This window comes from Lynx rufus, unplaced genomic scaffold, assembly GCF_022079265.1.
Source record: "Lynx rufus isolate CCGP_SWC_20201006 ecotype Redwood Valley unplaced genomic scaffold, mLynRuf1.p SCAF_1, whole genome shotgun sequence".
Classification (NCBI taxonomy): Eukaryota; Metazoa; Chordata; class Mammalia; order Carnivora; family Felidae; genus Lynx; species Lynx rufus.
The window spans coordinates 87,628,593-87,647,795 of NW_025814823.1; the positions used below are offsets into that span (position 1 = coordinate 87,628,593).

A 19,203-nucleotide genomic window follows, 5' to 3' on the forward strand; every position below is an offset into this window, starting at 1 on the left:
TAAAAATCATTAAAATGAATTGTAAGCATGCAGGTGCTATAACACAGGCATCTTTGGAAAGTCCTGTAGGTAGAGCTGACTCAATGTTCTATTTTCTCACTGGTTGGTTGATGCCCAATAGGATTATCCAATTAGCATGCATAATCCTTCTTATCGAATCAGAAGAGGCTTCCAGGAGTTCTCATTTGACTACAATGAATATTACTGGGCTGCTCTTGCCTGGACCAGAGGCTTTGTTTTCTCCAGTGCCTGGCTGGTTTGCTCTGAGTACTGCGATCTGCTACTTCTGGCGGGTGCTCAGAGCTTCTGCCCTAATCCTGAGGAGAGCAAGGTGAGGAGCACGGAGAGGCAGCAGGAAGGGCAGCCCTGAAAGTGCATGAGGTACAGGAGCAGTTTCCCTTACATGGAGAACTTTCCTGGGTCCACGTGCTTCTAAGTGCCCTGAACCCTCAACTCCCAGAGCCCCTTTGTCAGCATCTGTGAGCACAAAGCCTGGACAGGATCCCCTGGAGGGCAGAAGGCAGGAAGAATACATTATGACATGATGTGGTGTGTGTGTGTGTGTGTGTGTGTGTGCGTGTGCGTGCGTGTGTGTGTGTGTGTGTGCGTGTGCGTGCGTGTGTGTATGTGTGTGTGTGTATGTGAGTGTGTGTCTCCCTGGAATGGCTGTTGCTGTGGGAGGCCCCCTGCAGATACTGCCTGGTTCTGGTAGGTCCTTCCTGCAGGTACTGCTGGCTCCAGTGGTCCCTCCTGCAGATGCTTCCTAGGTGTGCTGGTGCTTTCTCCAGGTGCTGTCTGGTGCCTCAGCATCTCCCAACAGGAAGGGACACCTGAGTTCCCACAGGGAAGGAGGCAGCTCCAGTGGTGCTCATCATTTCCAGGATCCAGGTCTATCCCATCCAGACTGAACTGGGCTGGGGGTCCCCTTCGGTGTCAGCGGTTCTCCAGTCAATCCAGAGAAGAATGAGGCTACATGGCTGTCTTGTGCTTCTTGATTGAGAGAAACGCCAGATGAGTCCCTTCGTAGGATGGGTGCGAAGAATAAGACACCCTGCCATTCCATTGTTCCTTCTCACTGCTTTCCAGAGTTCTACTTTGGGTGATCCCCATGTTACTTCCAGGGTTTATATTGGTGCTTACTGGAGAGACCAGAGAAAGTGTGTCTACACCATCTTGTCCAGACAGGAAGTTCCCATTCACAGCGTTTTTACTGACCCCGGATTCTTCTCCCATTCTGAGCCTATTTATGTACGTTGGTTTTGAGGGTCCTCCAACACAGCAGGCACAACATATACTTCCTATACCCTTTGTCGTTTTGAACTGTATTTGGTTGCCATGGTCTCCAAGTTACACGGTGCTGGAAATAAAGAAGCTGTGCTTGCTACCTTCATCAAAATATAGCAATGTCAGCACATTACTGACAACACCCCATTTTATTTGACAGGAAAATTAGGGTTCCAAAAAGAAATCTCCACTTTCTTTGATGCAGCTTATGAATGATTCAAAAAGCTACATCTCTCACTCCCATCTCTGGATTCTCTTTCAGCCCCTCAGATTTCACCTGGACTGTTGGCTGGAGTCCAGCTTCCTTCCTCAGCAGCGATGTTCTCCTTACTTATTGCTATGCCTGGTGTCGGCTTTTTCTTTTTTCATGACCTCCTGCTCTGAACTCCCTTATTCTAATGAGTGATGGGGTATGTATCATTTGTCCACGTTTCACAGGAAGGTTGGGAAAATTTTAAATGTCACAACACTTAGCTTTAAACCTCCTAAAATTAAAAAAAAAAACCTCCTAAAATTTTAGAAAAGATCAAAACTTAGGCCTGTATTATTTTTGCCAGAAGCCAATCTTAGAGGGATTTCAGGATCTTAGAAATGTATGAATAAAGCTGGGAAACAGATGAGGGATAGACAAAAAAAGTATTGTTGCTGTGACTTTCTCCAGAGTGTTAGATGGCCTCTGTGTGAACCTTGACTTCCTCATCAGTTAGTGTGGTTAGTCAGTCACTAACCATGGGCTGTTTCCTGTCGTTATAGGGCAGGTTGTATTTCCTAATCTATCGTGACAAAAAGCAGGTCAGTGGGCCCTGGAAATCAGCAGCAGGGACCGGAGGGATAGATCACAAAGGGAGACATGCAAAATTTGGGAGAGATGGATGCTCATTCTGTTGACACTTTCACAGAACACGTGTGTGTGTGTGTGTGTGTGTCACACATATGATATATGTTTCAACCAAGCAGTTCTGAAACCCAAAACAAAATGTATCAAGCAGCTTATTTACAAGATAAATACTAGATAGAGACCTGAGATTTTTATGAGATAGTAGAGTAGGAAACATGTACATCATCTCTGAAAATATGCCCAAGACTTAGATCCATATACAGTATGGGCGAACAAGATGAGACAAACCCCACAGGGGCATTCTAAGGATGGTCTGTGTAAGCCAAAGCAGGAAGGACTGCCAGGACCAAAGCCAGATTTCCCAACCTGTACAGTGAGGGAGGGTGTCTTGAGTGTTGTGGGTGTGCACTTGGCAAAAGGGGGCGGTGAATCTTCCTGGTCAGGTGTAGGTTCCCACTGAAGGATTCTGAGGAGGGTCCAGGGATGTGAAGGCCACTTGGGGGCAGACGCTGTGTCTGAGGCAAGACTGGGAACAGCAGTGACTAAATAAACATGGCCTGTGGTCACGAGGCAAGGGTAAATGAGTAGTAGATCATCCCAGGTAATGGACTGCAGGAAAGGGGATACGAGGCCTCACTTGTATGAAACAGGAGTTATTAAAATGAGGGTTGTTTCTGGCCCTTTCACACCTGCTGCATGACCATGGGCTACATGAGGTTTCCTATTAACTTTGCAGCTGGATTTATCTGTATTTATCCTCTTACTTTGATTATCAGCTGAGATGATTTTTGTTTCTTGGTTTTTATTTTCCAGTCCTTGCTGATTTCATATCTGACATGTGGGAAGCTGTAGGAAGGCAGTGTCAGCTGGTCAGGGAACACTGACATACTGCCTTGCTGGTGCAGGGAAAGCAGAGAAGGCCCCAGGCTGCTAGGAAAAGGAACTGACGCTGGATAAAGCCAGAAAGGTCAATGTGCCATAAACCATTAAAACTGCAGATTAGAGGCAATCAACACAGTGTCAGGAGATGAGAAAGAAAGCGGCTCAGGAGGGCCCAGTCTAGGACAGAGATGAGAAGGACCCTGAACTCAGCTCTTCCAGGGACACGCAGAATCCACCCCTACTCATACAGCAATGTCTCCGGAGGAACTGAGCATCAGGACAGACAGACTCTGGCAGTGCGGGGACCCCACTCCTGGTTCTGGGAACTCCATGGGGAGGGACAGCAGGGAGGGGCTGTGTGTAGATCCACCTTTGCAGGACACAGAAACAAAGCCACAGTTTAAAATGACAACTAGAAGGTAAAGGAGCTCACCCTTCACCAGATATTGGGGGGCTTCCTGGAACTGTCCCTGGGTCCTGTTTCTCCTGCAACTCAGTAGCGCTGAGTCCTAGCCCACACCAGGCCCAGATGTCCTGGAGGCCAGAGAAGGATCAGCAGAGCAACTAGGCTGTAAAGGAATCAGAATTCTAAGTCTGCCAAGTCGCCAGGGAGCCACAGAGTGTATTGGGGAGCAGGTGGAGGAGGGGAGGGGAGGATGTAGAGGGGAGCTGGAGAATGAGGGAGGAGGACAAGGAAGGGAGGAGGGGGAGGGGAGGAGGAGTGGAAAGGAGAGAAGGGAAAGGGAGGATGGAGAAGAAGCAGATGAGGGCAGGAAAGGTAAGAGGGGGAAGTGAGGGAAGAGAGGAAGGGGAGGATGGGGAGAAAGAGGAGAAGTAGGAAGAAGAGGTAGAGGAGGGGAAGGGAAGAGAGGGAGTATGGGGAGGAGAAATGGGGGAATCAGAGGGGAGGAGGAGAAGTGGGAGAGGGGAGAAGAGGAGGAGAGGTGAGGAGAGACAATTAGGGATGAGGATGGGGGGAGGAGGGGTGGGCAGGAGGAGTAATAAGGGGAGGAGGATTGGATATGAAGAGGAGGAGGGGGAGGGGAGGAAGGAGAGGTGAGCACCAGCAGGAGGCGGAGGAAAGGGGAGAGAATGAGGGAGGAGGAGAGGGAGGGGAGGAGAGGAAGTGGGGAAAAGGGGAAGGGGAGGAGGGGAGGAGGAGGCGGGGGAGGGGAGGGGAGTAGTGAGAGGGGAAGAGAAGTGGGAAATGGGATTGAGGGGAAGGCAAAGGTGAGGAGTGGGAGGAGACCATGGAAGGGAAGAAGGTGGGGAGGAGAGATGAGCATGTGGAGGTCAGGGTAGGAGGGGAGAAGACTACGTGGGGGGAGGAGGAAGGGTAGGGAAACTGATGGGGAGGGGAATAGGGGGAGGAGCCAGAACATAAACTCCCCTGGAGGAGGGAAAAGAGTTTCCTCCCTATTTCACTAGAGCCTTCCCAGGGCCACAAAGTCCCCACGCAAAGGTTTGGGGGTACGAAATACCATCAGACACTGGATGACCCAAGCCCTTCCCTTCCCAGGGCCACAAAGGCCCACACAGAGGTTGGTGGGTAAGAACTACCACCAGGCACTGGGTGAGCCAAGCGCTTGCTTTCCCGGGGACACAAAGGCCCCATGCAGAGATATGTGTATAAGAACAACCACCAGGAATTGGATGACCCAAGCGCGTCATTGCATTGACACCACGGTGTTTCTCTGGGGACATCTCACCTTTCCTACCCACTCCAACCACATGGCACCTGTGCCATCTGTCTAAGGGACGCGCCCCCCCCCCAGCTGCTCCTTCCCCTGGAGGAGCCCCTGAGGATCTTTTGGTGGAGGCACTGCCCTCTTGTTCACTGAGGCCAGTGCAGGACACCAAGGGCCTCTCAGAGTCACGTGACAGGGGACCTACTGTGCAGAAGGAGCCCTCCCATTGTAGGACTGGAGGCCAGGGAGCCAGAGGAGGGGGTACGTCCTGCAAGGGGGTGGCCCAGGCGGTGCCTGCGGCCAAGCCATAAAGTCCCAGTGGACTTGGAGAGCTGAGCCAAGTACCCGTGATGGGGTTGGGGGAGGGCACACACCAGCTTAAATGCTGGGAGGACCCAAAAAGACTCTGTGAGCACAGCCCAGGGCAGGAAGCAAGAGGCTGGCATGTGGCAGGGGCAGATGGGCGTGGGGTGGGGGGGGGGACGGGGAGGGGCCTCTCAGCTCTCCTAGGGCCTCTGCCCTCTGTAAGACAGACCCTGCAGGGAGCCTGGCCCAAGGCAGGTGCAGGTGCGGTTGGACCACACAAGCTCACTGGGTCCTGGCGCATCCCTGGAGCAGGGTGCTGGACTGCACACGCATCCCTGCAGGGGGCGCCCAGGAGCCTGCAACTTGGAGATTTCCCTTCTACCTTATGTGTTTTCCATTTGTTTTTTTCTTTTTTTCCAGCTGCGGTGACATTCCCATAACACAAAGTCAACCACATTGAAGTGAACGATCCAGTGACATGCAGCACACTGACACAAGCTTGTACGGCCACCACCTGGATCTCGTGCCAGAACAAACCCCCGAACTGCTTTGTGGTTATATTTCCCCCCTCATCCCCACTGCCTGACAACCATCAATCTGCTCTCTGTCTGTCCGCATGTACCTGTCCTGGACATGCCATGGCAATGGGACTGTAGAAGTCTGGGGCCCCCTGTGTCCTTCCTTCCACCTGCACTCAGGGAGCCTGTCCCCATCTGGGGTTTATCCCTGCCCCTGAGGGCCTTGGTTGCTCTCTCCAGGAGCTCTTCCCACTCAGGTAAAAGGCTGCGGACCATGTGCATGCTCACCAAGGACCACTTGTCCAGGTGCGCCCACCTTCAGGATCCATTCCATCACGGCTGCCAAACCCCTTAGGTGCTTCCTCTAATGTCACATCCCCAGTCCTCCATCCTGACTCAGAAGTATACCCAACCTGGGTTTTAGATGATGTCATTATCCGCTTAAAGCAATGCACGGGAGATGAAAATGAGTGGCAGCATAACTCTTCGTATTTATATAGAACAGGGGAGCAACTTGATTACCAAATAGTTCGCTCTCCTGATAGGAACACAGAGGACGGTGTGGGTTGGCAGCATCAGTCCCTGTGTGAGCACGGATTTGGAAAGGGGACACAAATCTTCAGTCCATAACATTCTGCTGAATTCAACCAAATATCCCACCTCCAGGAGGGACGGAAACTTTCCCTGTTTTTTTTCCCTCCAAAACTCTCCCAGAAAATGTGCAGACTTTTGGGTCAACAGGAGGGAAGAACAGGTAGGGTTCAGGCCAGTGTCTTACTCACACAAGGGGTAATGGGGCTGAGTGTTCTGAGCCCAGCCCAAGTCAGGTCCCCAGTGAGGAAAGACTGTCATGGCCCCAGACATGGAGGAGGAGGTGGCCTGATTTCCTGCACAGGAGTCTGGGGTGGGGGGTGAATGCTAGAATTTGACCAACTTCAACCTGAACATGAGAAACTTTCCCAAAGGGACCAGGCCCAGCCTGTCCAGGACTGGAGGTGTTTTGATAATGCAGAAACTTTATCTGAGTCCCCCAGCCTCTGCCCTTGGCCTGGATCCTCGCACTCAAGAGCCAGGTCTCCACCTAGGGGCTCCTGGCACCAGCCCAGACAGCCATCCCCACCCCGCGGGTTCCTTGCTGGGTCTTTCTCTCTCCCCTTATCTCCTGCTACCAGGGCCTTGCTCCCCAACACTCAGTGTGTTCAGTTCTGTCAAACACACCCTTTAAGAAGCCCTTGGTTTATTTATTTTTTCTATTGCACCTTCCAGAAAGGCACAGTTGGTCATTTTTCCAGAAAGTCCTAGGATTCTACAGAAGCTGGGGAGCTCAGCCGCTGCTCTCTCCTATCACGTCTGGAAGACTTGTTCTACACCTTCCTGGAACTTGTGGAGAAGTCAAGCGATCCCCTCAAGGCCACAGAATCTCCCTGGGAAGCCCTACAGCCCTACTACTTGGAAAGGTGAGTACTTTCTATTTTAAGGGCACTCATCCACATGTCTGTGTTCTCCACCCCTCCCCTATTCTTGAGTGACAGGGAGACCCCAGAGGCTTTCACCAAAGGAAGACAAGCATGGAAGAGAATGAGGGCAAGTGCCAACATACCTCCTCATGCCAGTCCTGCATGAGGAGGTGCTGGGCCGAATCGCCCAGACCAGCACATGTGGTTCAGAACACTTGTTCTCAAAGCTGAGTTCATAAATAATAAATCTTCGGAGTATGCTGGCCTCAGGCCATGTCTGTCTAGGAGCCCTCTGGCTCGAGTGCTCCCTCCTCCAACTGCGAGTTTTCTTGGGCTGTAAGGGGATTGACTCTGGCCTTGGAGTCGCCTGACCAGGGGGTGGCTTTTCTCTCCCAGCATGCTCATGTTCCATGACAGAGCACAGCCAGAGGTCGGGCAAGGCTCCTACACAAACAGGTGAGGAGACAGAGCCTGTTCACAGGAGGATGTGTCCATGGTGTTTTGCAGACACATGGCCACAAGAGAAAGGTCATCCACAAGTAGGTGGACACAAGAGCAGGTGGCCACTGTTGTGTCTCTGTCTCTAGGGTAAGCAACTTGTGCAGGAGTAAGAGGGGCCAAGATAGTGAAAAGGGACCTTTCTCTCCCCTAGCCATGTTTCCTTCACTTCCGTTAGCCTCCCAGTGTTGACTCATCCCCACCAAGACAGAGAGAGAGAGAGAGAGAGAACAAGAAAGAGAGACAGAGAGAGATAGAGTAGGAGAGGGAAAGAGACAGAGACAGACAGGGACGAAGAAAGAAAGAGACAGAAACTGAGAGACAGACAGAGGCAGAGACAGAGATATAAACAGAGACAGACAGACAGAGAGAAACTGAGAAAGAGACAGAAACTGAGACAGAGACAGACAGAGGCAGAGAGAGACAGAGAGATACAGAGACAGACAGAGACAGAGACAGACAGCAACAGAAAGACAAAAAAACTGACAGACAGGTACAGAGAGAAAGAGACAGAGAGAGACAGAGAGAGAAACAGAGAGAGACATACATAGACAGAGAGACAGAAACAGAGAGACACACAGACAGAGACAGAGAGAGATGGGACACAAATAGAGACAGAGATAGAAACCTAGAGAGACAGAGACAGACAGAGATAGACAGAGACAGAGACAAGAACAGAGACACACAGAGACAAAAACAGAGAGAGACACACACAGAGACAGAGAGACATGAGACACAAACAGAGTGAGACAGATAGAAACCAAGAGAGACAGAGACAGAGAGGGATAGAGAGAGACAGAGACAGGAACAGAGACAGACAGAGAGAGACAGAGACAGAAACAAAAAGACACAGAGAGAGACAGAGACAGAGAGATACACATAGAGACATAGATAGCCAGGTACAGAAACAGAGAGACAGAGAGAGAGACAGAAACAGAGAGATAGAGAGAAAAAGATAGAGACAGAGACAGAGACAGAAACAGAGAGAGACAGGACAGACACAGACAGAGAGAGACAAAGACAGAGACATAAACAGAGAGAGACAGAGGCAACATACAGAGACAGAGAAACAGGCAGAGAAACCGAGACAGAGACAGGCAGAGATAGAGAGAGACAGAGACAGAAAGACAGAAACAGAGGGAGACAGAGACAGAAACCGAGAGAGACAGAAATTAACTCAGTCCTGCCCTGTCTCCAATATCTGGGGCTCAGGCCTGTCTCCAGCAGCCATGGCAAACACACAAGGTCGAGACATCTTTCCACCCAGCTGCTCCATCATCTTCCTCCTCCTGCAGCTTCTGTCCTGCAGCCTCTCTGCAAACGGTAGGAGAACTCTCCCCACCCTCCCATGAGCCATGTTAGGAGGGAGCCTGTGCATGGACAGGAACACAGTAGGGGGCTAAACTGGATCCAAGCAGTCCTTCCCTGGGGACCCTGGACAAGGGCATGGGGTGTTGTTGAAGAACCTGCGTGTGGGTGGGTGTCCCCTGGGTGTGGGCAGGGGAAGACACTGGGCACAGGCTGGGGGGGGCGGGGCAGGGACCCTGTGCCCGGTGGGGGGGATGGCCCATGGTCTCCTCTCACCTGGCCTAACCCATGCTTTCTGCTATGACCTCATAAGGGAAAGCCGATTTCTCTGTCTCTGGTCCCGGCCAACCGGTCCTGGCTATGGTGGGGGAAAGTGTGAAGCTGCGATGCCATCTGTCCCTCAATATCAGTGTGAAGGACATGGAGGTGAGGTGGTACAGGGAGGAGCTGTCCCCAGCTGTGCACCTGCGCAAGAAAGGCAAAGATGTGCCTGAAGAGCAGATGTGGCAGTACGAGGGCAGGACGACCTTCCTGATGTCCGGGCTGGCCCAAGACCAAGCTGTTCTGACCATACACAATGTCATGGTGTTCGATAACGGGACCTTCCACTGCAAGTTCAAAGATGGCATGGCGTCTGCAGAGACCACCCTGTGGCTAAGGGTGGCAGGTAAGGGTCGCCACTAGGGCCTCTGGTCTCCCCTAGCACTTATCCTCCAGCTGCAGATCCTCTGATCATGGCCCAAGCCTGAATGCATCCCACGGCATGCACTAACATATATGCAGTGGCCTGGGCCTGTCCCACAGCTTGTGCTAACACGTTTGGGCCTGGCCTGAGTGCATCCCACAGCATGCTCTAATGTGTTTGTGTCGGTCTACACGTGTCCCACAAAATGCGATAATGCACTAGAACAGGCAGGTTCTGGACGCCTGGCTCATTTTCTAAGTTGGCTTCTGTTACCCACACTGACCCCAGAAAGAAAGGAACGGAGGTATGGAGAGAAGGAAAGAGGCAGAAAGAGATACAGAGAGAAACAGGAAAAGACACCGATTTTGCAATACAGGAAAGGTATTTGATCTTCCTGGGCCTTTTCTGTTTTGTTCTGTGGTTTCTCAGAAGAGGGTAGCATATATGGCATATAAATATTACACAGAGCAAGTAGTCTGAAAAACCCTGATACCTGCTGGAAATTTTCAGGATCTGTGCTTTTCTGTCAGAAATGGTAATGGTTGCAGAGGCTGCAAAGCCTGTCTCTTCCCACAGGGCTGGGCTCTGAGCCCAGAATCCAAGTGCGAGCTGGCCGGGATGAAGGTATCAGGGCAGAGTGCACCTCGGAGGGCTGGTACCCAGAGCCCCAGGTGGAGTGGAGAGACTTCAGGGGACAGACCCTACCTTCCACGACCAACCTCACAGTGTCGCCAACAACGGGTCTCTTTGCGGTGGTGTCCAATGTGACTGTCTGGGACAGGGACGTGGGGAACCTCTCTTGCTCTATCTCCAACCCCCTCCTCCAGGAGAGGATGGAGGCCAAGATCTGCCTACCTGGTGAGTGTTCTGCTCCATCCAGGCCTCAAGAGCTCTGAGCATCCCAGACAGTCAGTAGTTAATATCCAATACTCCGCATAGTTCCTTGTGATGAGACCTTGTGAGATCTAGTCTGTCAGCTTCCAACTACACAACACAGTAGTTAACTATAGTTTCCATGCTGTATATCACCTCCCTGGGTCTTATTTTATAACTGGAAGTTTGCACCTTTGACCCTCTTCACCCATTAGCTTCCCGATCTTTCACCTCTGGAAACCACCAATCTGTTCTCTGCATCTATAAACTAGGCTTTCTGGTTTTCTGGAGGTTTGGATGGTGTTTTGTTTCATTTTAGATTTCACTTATCCGTGAGATCCTACACATTTTTCCCTGTCGAACCTCACTTAGCAAAGTGCCCTCAGGTGCATCCATATTATTGAAAATGCCTGTATTTCCTTCTTGTTTATAGCTGAATAGCATCCCTTTGTACAAATATATATATTTTTCTTTATCCTTTCATCCATAGGTGGACACTTGTGCTGTTTCCGTATCTTGACTGTTGTAAATAACACTGCAATAAATGTAGGGGTGCATTATCTTTCTCAGTTAATATTTTTGTTTTCTTTGGATTAATACCCAGAAGTGGATTGATATGGTAGTTCTATTTTTATTTTGGGAGGGAACGTCCATCATCTTCTCCACAGTGGCTGCACGGATAGCTCCTTTCGTATTAGCAGTAAACAGTATTCCCTTGTCTGGATGAACCGCAGCCTGTTTATGCATTCACATTCTGAAGGACACCTGGGGGCTTCCAAGTTTCACTCTGTATAAAATTTTCCTTCTAAACAACCTCAAGTTTCAGAAAATTTGCAGGAATGATACACAGAATGCAGACCCACTCAGTATTTAACCTTTTGCCATTTGTCTACCATCTCTCTCCTGTGTGTCTGTCCATGTCTGTCTGTACAAAGGCACACACATGTTTTCAGGTCATGTCAGGTTAGTTCACAAGCACCTGCCCCCTGACTCATTAACCCTATGGCATGTGTGTCCTAAGAACACAGGCGCTCTCTTACCTTGGCTTTCTCGCCTCCCCAGACCCTCTTTTAGCTCAGTTGTCCAGAAGTTTCCCATCAATGGCGTGGAGGGCAGTGGTGCCTGTGATCCTCATTGTAGTGGGACTTGTAGCAACTGGAGCCACCTGTCTTTTCTGGAAACGTCAGAGGGACAGGGATAGGGTACAGCTGGAAGAAGAGAAACTGTACAGAGAAGAGGAGCAGCTGTCCCAAGGTAAGCAGGCCCCAGTGGGACAGACGTGCCCCTTCCAGCCAGGGCACTCGTGCAGAGCCCAGCATGAAGTCCCTCCTTTGTGTACCCTCAAGCACAGGAGGAATGGGAGAGACCTGCCCAGGCCCCAGCTCAGGGACTTCCCACCTACCATATGCCCAGTGAGATCCTCCATCACTAAGAGGTGCTTGGCTGCTCTTCACTGGGTGACTTGGGGAAGACTGGCGGGTCTCTGCTGTGGAGACAGATGTGAGCTTGAACCTGGGAAAGTCTATCAGTCGAGGGTGATGACAACATCCTGAAAATGCTCAAGCAACAAATACAGCAGCAAGCCTGTCACCTGAGAGGATCTTGTTGTGAGCGCGGGGATCATCATCAGTGTGGATCATTCCACTCGCCTGTCTGCTCTCCTCCCTGCCTCCTGTGTCCTTGCTCATAGCTGTCAGGCCCCGATCTGGGGAACAGGTCAGAGATGTGTCTTTATGACAGACATGGGAAGGCTGGGCCATCAGGCTACGCCCCACAAAACCTTTCCCTAGGAATACAGTGACCTGGATTGTTTTTTGGGCACTGAAGAAGGGATATTTGCTCTTCCTTTACAGGGTCCCTGCGAGAGCTCATTACATCCTGTTTTGACTTAGCTTCACAGAAAATGAGCTTTCGCCCCATCTGGTCAGTGCAAACCCTACAGTTTCACATCTTTCTGTTTCATTTCAGGCTGGCCAGAGGACGTCATCTATGGTGAGGACTATGTAGGGGCTGGAAGCCTCTGCTCCCTGAATGTTTGTTTATGTGTGCACACGTGTGTGTGCAGTGTGCATGTATGTGTGTATGTGTGAGTGCTGTGTGTGCATGGTATACATTTATGTGTTCACCTGTGTGCCTGTGTGCCATATGCACATTTGTTAGTGTGTGCACATGCACATGTGTGGTGCTTTGTGCACATAAGTACACGTGTGTTCTCGTGTGTGCAGTGTATGCATGTGTATTTATGTGTGCATGTGTATGCACATGCACTTGTGTCTGTGCATATATGTGCATGTGTGTGCACACATGTGTTTGTATGTGCACGTGCACTTGTGGACACGTATTGCACACATGTGTGCACATGTACTTGTGTGTGCACGCATTGCACATATGTACTTGTGTGTGCACCCATGTGCACATGTGTATTTGTGTGTGCACATGTACTCATGTGTGTGTGTATGCATGTGCATGTATGCGTGTGTTCTCCTTTCTATTCCAGGGTGCAGAAATGCTGTGCTAAATGCTGGTTCTATGGCTGTAAACACCAAGTTTTGCTGCTCTGAGAGACCTTAGCTCCTGTTTACTGCCTGAGGGACAGACAGGCTGCAGACCCCGGGCAGCGAGAGAGCTAGCTCTTCCAAGGAACAGCCACTGTGGGGGACACTGTTAGCACAGAGAGTGCGGAGCCAGTGCCTTTCTGCCCCAGGGCACCATATAGGTGGGAAGCATGGGGGGAGAGTCTGGCTGTGGAGAGGGACCCCCAAGGACAGGAGGGGCAGTACTGCGAGCCACGAGCTGGGCAGATGAAAGCAGGAAGGGGATCTGGGAACACCTGTCCCACCACAGCCACATGGTGAGGGCCCAGGAAGAGACAGAGAGAAGCCAGTCTCCATTCATTCATTCATTCAGTTACAACCATGACCAGATATCTTCTGTGCAAGCAACTGGCCTCCATTAATGAATGTACAGCTTCCTCCTGTCCTCATGGAGCATAGAGTCTATGTGGGGATGTGAGCCACAAGTCAGCATTTGTTTTTTTTTTAATTATTAAATCTGGAATAACTGTGATAGGAAAGAGCCAGAATACTAGGAGGATGGCCAGGAGCATGTTCAAGTGGGATGTCCAGACCCCTGGGAATGGTGGGGTGCCAACATCTAAATGAAGGAGTGGGTGATGGCAAGACCACAGCTATACGAGGAGGGGGGAACTCGCCCCTGTGGCAGGGAGAGTGGGGTTTGTGGTGTGTGACAGCTGGGCATGTGGAAGAGGTACCAACAGGGCAGGAAGGCTTGTGTGTGCCCCTGCAGAGCCTGGGAGGCTGAGGTAGAGGCCTGGACTTTACATGAAGCACCGTGCAATATGAGTGATAACCTGTAAGCAGGGGAGCAGCACTGATGGAGGAGAGGATACAGCCCCGAGATGGGTCCTGGGGCCACAAGTAGCACAGTCCAGAAGGGGCAAGGCAGAGGGAGCAGCCCAAGGTGACCCCCAGCCGCATAAGTCTCTGGCCCTTCTGGCTCCATCTAACAGAAGGTTTGGGGCAGATTTGGGCCAAATAAGTGAAAATCACCATGGACCTCCTAAGACTGAGCTGTTCTCAGACATCCTGCTAAGGACGTCAGATGAATCATTGGATATGCGAGTCTGGAACTCTCAGGAGAAATCGGGACTGGAGACAGGAATTGGGGTCCATGGCAAATATCTGGTATAACTGAACATGTGAGTGCTACATTTTTTGCTACACCTAAAATTATTCTTTAAAAATTTCTCTTTGGAAAAGAAGATTTTTTAAAAAGGGAAATACAGGGAAACAAGAAAGATCCAAGATCTAGCGTTGGAGAACCCTGGTATTTGAAGGTTAGAGCAGTGGTTGTGGGAGGGCCAAGGGAGACTTCACCGTGGAAATGTGCAGGTGCAATGTGTTGAAGGAGCATCAACTTTCGTGCACCTGAGAAGTAGAGTCAGGTCAACCCGGGAAAATGGCCCAGAAAACCTGGCAAGCATGGTACAAAGAGAGGCGTCTCCTGTGGAGAGAACTGGGAGGGAGGTCTCAAATTTATTGCCTGTGTAGTTGAGCTAAGACTTGGTGAGTGGGGAATGGGAAGGTTCTGTTTGTGTTTGCTGTGGTTTTACTTTGAGGTCCGTGGCAGGAGAGCATGCCTGTTGCCTAAAAGGAACCATGTGGCGTGAAGATGCCTGAAGCCTGAAGGGAGGAAGAAAACCAGTAAGAGAATGACAATGCAGAGAAGATAGCTGTGGATGGGATGGAGCACAGGTCTACACTGTGGCCAGGTCGGGGGTGGTGTGCAAGGGTCCAGCACATACGTGATGGACAGCACAGGAGAAGATTCACAGCCAGGTGTGGGTGGTGTGCAAGAGGAATCAGTGTACACAGGACACAGACTGAGATCCAGGGACAGGTGTGGGTGGTGTTCAAGGGAAGCCAGTGCACCAGGACACAGGATGAGCTCCAGGGACAGGTGTGGGTGGTGTGCAAGAGGAGTCAGCGCACAAGGACACAGGATGAGCCCCAGATACAGGTATGGGTGGTGTGCAAGAGGAATCAGTGGACAAGGACACAGGATGAACTCTAGGGACAGGTATGGGTGTGTACAAGAGGAGTTAGCACACAAGGACACAGGCAGTGCTCCAGGGACAGGTGTGGGTGGTGTACAAGAGGAATCAGTGGACAAGGACACAGGGTGAGCTCCAGGGACAGGTGTGAGTGTGTACAAGAGGAGTTAACACACAAGGACACAGGCAGTGCTCCAGGGACAGGTGTGGGTGGTGTGCAAGAGGAGTCAGCACACAGAACACAGGATGAGTTCCAGGGACAGGTGTGGGTGGTGTGCCAAAGGAATCAGCTCAGAAGGACACAGGATGAGCCCCAGGGACAGGTGTGGGTGGTGTACAAGAGGAGTCAGCACACAAGGACACAGGATGAGCTCCAGGGACAGGTGTGGGTGGTGTGCAAGAAGAGTCAGCACACAAGGACACAGGATGAGCTCCAGTGACAGGTGTGGGTGACCGGTGTGCAAGAGGAATCAGTGCACAAGGGCACAGGTGGTTCTCCACAGTCAGGTGTGCTATGGTGTGCAAGAAGTCACTATAGAATATTTTTGTATCAATGTCAATTGTATGGTTTTGATCCTATTACTGTGGGTTATATGAGATGTTATCATGGGCATATTGTGTATGGTATTTTGCAACCTCTTTGTAAGTCTCAAACTGTTTTTTGACATGAATATTTTTTAATGATGAGGGAATTTGGAATAGAAGGAGCTGGGTCCATTGTTCAGCTAGTGAGTCCATGTTTGGCCATCATAGATATGAACATGGGTGGGCTCAATCTGCATGGCCCAGACTCTACAGGGAAAGGGTTTGTATGGAGCAGAGGGTGAAGACTTCAGGAAGCAGCAATGAGAAATCGGGGAGAACATTTAGTCTTTGCTAGAAAGCGAAAGGGAGCAGGGTTCCTTCCAGAAGGAAGTAGAGACCGGGGAGAAAGTTGTGGTTCTGTTAGGAGGAGAGCGTGTGTGCTGTCCAGCTGACAGGGATGGATGGTCAGGAAATATGAGTGTCTGGGGCATCGTATGCAGACCCCAGCAACCAGCAGCATGCCTACTGAATGGGCAAGGGTGGACACCGGCCATGAGGTTTCTGTTGTCGTGAAGGTGCCTGCACAGGCAGCTGGGGCTCCCAGCTGATCCCCACCCTCCCTGCCTCTCAGGTGTAGACAGACCCTCCCCCAGGTGACATGATGAGGGCCTGAGGGCTCTGAGAAGGATGGTGGGACAGGAGAGAAGGGATCTGTTTTGGAAGGTGTTCATCTCAGTTTGTGAGGCTGCTAAGGTGTCTCTCAGGGTTTTCCAGATGGGATCTCCCCTTCAGTGGTTGACCCCAGAGCTGTCCAATGGCATCAATGCACCTGTGACCTCATCTCATGTCACCCTGTCTCTTCACGTGTCCTCCTATGTCTTTCTCTCTATCTCTGTCTCCCTGTGTCTTTCTCTGTGTCTCTCTTCCTCTGTCTCTGTCTGTGCCCATACCTTTCTCAGTCTCCCTTTATCTCTCTTCCTGTGTCTCCCTATGTGTATCTCTCCTTGTTCTCCTTGTCTCTGTCTCTGTCTCTCTCTTTCCTTGCCTCTCTCTGTCTCTGTCTCTCTATCTCTCTCTATGTCTACCTGTGTCTGTCTGTCCCTGTCTCTGTCTCTCACGTGCACACCCACATAGCCCCCCACACACACAAGTGCATATGTACACACACATGCACATCCACATCCATCCTGACACACGGGGCCCTGGGAGCAATGCCTATCTCACAGTGTGCCCCCCTGTCCCCTCATAGGAATCCCCCCTGGCTCTCCCTGGCTCCCCCTGGAGCCGCCTCTGCTGCCCTGGGATGGCCTGTTTGCACAGGATCCTGGACAGAGAAAGGGACTCACAGGGAGCCGCCTCCGCTGCTCTGGAATGGCCTGTGTGCACAGGGTCCTGGACAGAGAACGGTGACGCACAGGGATTCCCAGGGAGGCATGGTTCCACCTCCATGCAGGAGCACAGGTTGGGGACCCCAACCCCTAAACCTGATCCTCTCCTCTTCCCGCAGTGAGCCCATCCCTGGACCCTGACACTGCAAGCCCCAAGCTCGCTCTCTCTGAGGACAGGAAGACTGTGAGGCGGCTGTTCTTTGAACAAGAGCTGCCCAACGCCCCCAGCAGATTCGACCGGGACCCCTGTGTGCTGGGCCTGGAGCAGTTCTCAGCTGGGAGGTATTACTGGGAGGTCCAGGTGGGGCACAGGAAGGCCTGGAACCTGGGCGTGTGTCTGGAGAGCTTGGATCGGAAGGGAAGGATCCCCAAGTCCCCTCAGCACGGACTCTGGGCCCTGGAGCTGTACAAGAAGGGGTTCTGGGCACTTGCCTTCCCAAGAGTTCGCCTGCACCCTTCGGAGCCCCTGCATCGTGTGGGCGTTTTCCTGGACTGTGATGCAGGCAGAATCTCCTTCTACAGCGTGAGCAATGGATCCCTCATCTACGCGTTCTCTGGACTGTCCTTCTCGGCACCCCTGAGGCCATTCTTCTGCCTCTGGACACATGACCCCAGCCCCCTGACCATCTGCTCAGAACGGCAGCCCCCAGAGGCCTTGGGGCCTCCTCAGGGTGAGGGACAGGACAGGTGGGAACCCTCCTCCAGCAAGACCCATGATCTCTCTGCTCCAGCCTGTCACCAATTTGGGGGAGATGTATCCATTCTAAGTCCCAGCTAGATCACATACAAGGGTGAACCTTTCTGGATGATCCTGTGTTATCTCCACTTTCCTTCCCTCTAAAATACTGACAAAACATTATGGGCTGAATCATGTCCCCTCCAGTTCACATGTTGAAGCTCCAACCCCCAGGGCCTCAGAATGGGGCTATATTTGGAGATGGGGTCTTTACAGAGGTGGTTCAGGTAAAAGGAAGTCACTAGGGTAGGCCCTGATCCCATCTGATCCCATGTGACTGGGGTCCTTAATAGAAGAGGGGATCAGGGCATAGACATACATAGGGGACAACCGTGTAAGGACACGGGGAAGAGATGGTGTGTGGACGCCAGGGAGAGAGGCCTCAGGAGGAACCAGCCCTGCCACACCTGGATCTCATGCTTCCAGTTCCCAGGACTGGGAAAAAATAAATGTGTTGTTTAAACCTCCCAGTCTGTGGTATTTTTTACAGAGACCAAGCTGACTGTTACACCATATCATTACATGCTGTGGGGTGATTTTCTGAAATGAATTTGGGGCATATGTTTAATGTTGAGCCTAGTGCCAGACATGAAGCAGTTGCTCCGTAAATGCTAGCCTTGCTCATTCCCTCCTCTCCCACCTTCTTCCTGTTCACACCCCTCTCCTACCTACCCACTTCCCCTTCTCCTCCACTCTCTGACACTCACAAAGTCCTAGTCATCTGGTCTACCTTGGATGCCTCTGTCTTCCCACCTCACCATGGCAGGTTGGTGCAGACAGAGCTACGTTGAGGCCAAGCCAAAGATTCCAGGGCTCCCTGAGGTTGGTCAGGGTTGAATCAGGGCATGTGGGCAGAGAGAGTAGCCTAGACACAAGTGTGGATGTGGAATCAAACAAGGCATGAGCATGGAGGGAAGATGAGACTCAAACCACTGCCAGAAGCTGCTTCCACCCTACTTACGGGTATGATGATGGAGGGAAGCTGGAAGGAGCCCGGGAGCTCCTGGGGAGAGTGCTCAGGGCTCCCCAGTGAGGCTGGTCCCCTGAGTGCTAGGAGAGGCCAATAGGGGCATGAGCAGGATTGGGATGGTCCATCATGTGCCTCCCCTGGCTGCAGCTGCCAGATCTGATGTAGAGTGAAGGCTTGCCCCCCAGACATGGAAGGGGTCTTTCTCCCAAGGAGGGTCCCTGGGCTGTGACCCCATGTGACCTTGAGGGTAACTCAACACTCACTCTGTGCACATTCTGTTGGTTAGTGTGTGTGCTCACACCCAGACATGAAAGAGAGATTCTACCTTAAGCAAGTTGTGTGCATTTGCACATAACATGGGAATGTCTCATTTCATCCCAATGCCCTCCACCCCAGAGGGCTGTGTTGCTGCTCCCTAGAGATGGGGACCCAGGATGTGCACAGTAAGGGCCCCACGGTGGCCATGATGCACCTGCATCCACTGCTGTACTGGGAATGCCCTCCGATTTCTCCCAAGCCTACCCGTGGTCCCAGGATGCCCTTCTGCCATGGGGCACAGGCCTCCCAGTGCCCAACTGCAGGGCTCATGGGGGCAGAAGGGTGCCCTACAGAGGGGTCACAAAGTGGAGAGGCAGCTGTGGGGGTCCACGTGGGCCTCCAGCTCCTCCTGGGTT

At 51.7% G+C, this 19,203-nt stretch overlaps 1 protein-coding gene across 3 annotated transcripts; it reads left to right on the forward strand.

Annotated features, from left to right (window-relative positions):
* The first annotated feature begins 6,656 nt into the window (after nt 1-6,656).
* Nucleotides 6,657-18,029, forward strand: LOC124514264 (butyrophilin-like protein 10). 3 transcript variants are annotated; one of them, XM_047082294.1, is made up of 7 exons: nt 6,658-6,973; nt 8,684-8,794; nt 9,093-9,446; nt 10,041-10,322; nt 11,400-11,591; nt 12,306-12,329; nt 16,943-18,029. In XM_047082294.1, the coding sequence occupies exons 2-7, from the start codon at nt 8,701-8,703 to the stop codon at nt 17,599-17,601; spliced, it is 1,605 nt and encodes a 534-aa protein (XP_046938250.1). In that variant the 5' UTR covers nt 6,658-6,973; nt 8,684-8,700; the 3' UTR covers nt 17,602-18,029. The 3 variants fall into 3 exon arrangements, with proteins under 3 accessions (XP_046938255.1, XP_046938250.1, XP_046938260.1); XM_047082299.1 differs by lacking the exon at nt 8,684-8,794 and having other exon boundaries at nt 6,657-6,973; XM_047082304.1 differs by lacking the exons at nt 6,658-6,973; nt 10,041-10,322 and having other exon boundaries at nt 8,573-8,794.
* The last annotated feature ends 1,174 nt before the right edge of the window (nt 18,030-19,203 follow it).

Coding starts and splice junctions, on each gene's coding strand:
- LOC124514264 (XM_047082294.1), top strand. CDS start 8,701: ATGGCAAACACACAAGGTCGAGACATCTTTCCACCCAGCTGCTCCATC. Junction 9,447..10,040: donor CCTGTGGCTAAGGGTGGCAG/GTAAGGGTCGCC, acceptor CTCTTCCCACAG/GGCTGGGCTCTGAGCCCAGA. Junction 10,323..11,399: donor GGCCAAGATCTGCCTACCTG/GTGAGTGTTCTG, acceptor TCGCCTCCCCAG/ACCCTCTTTTAGCTCAGTTG.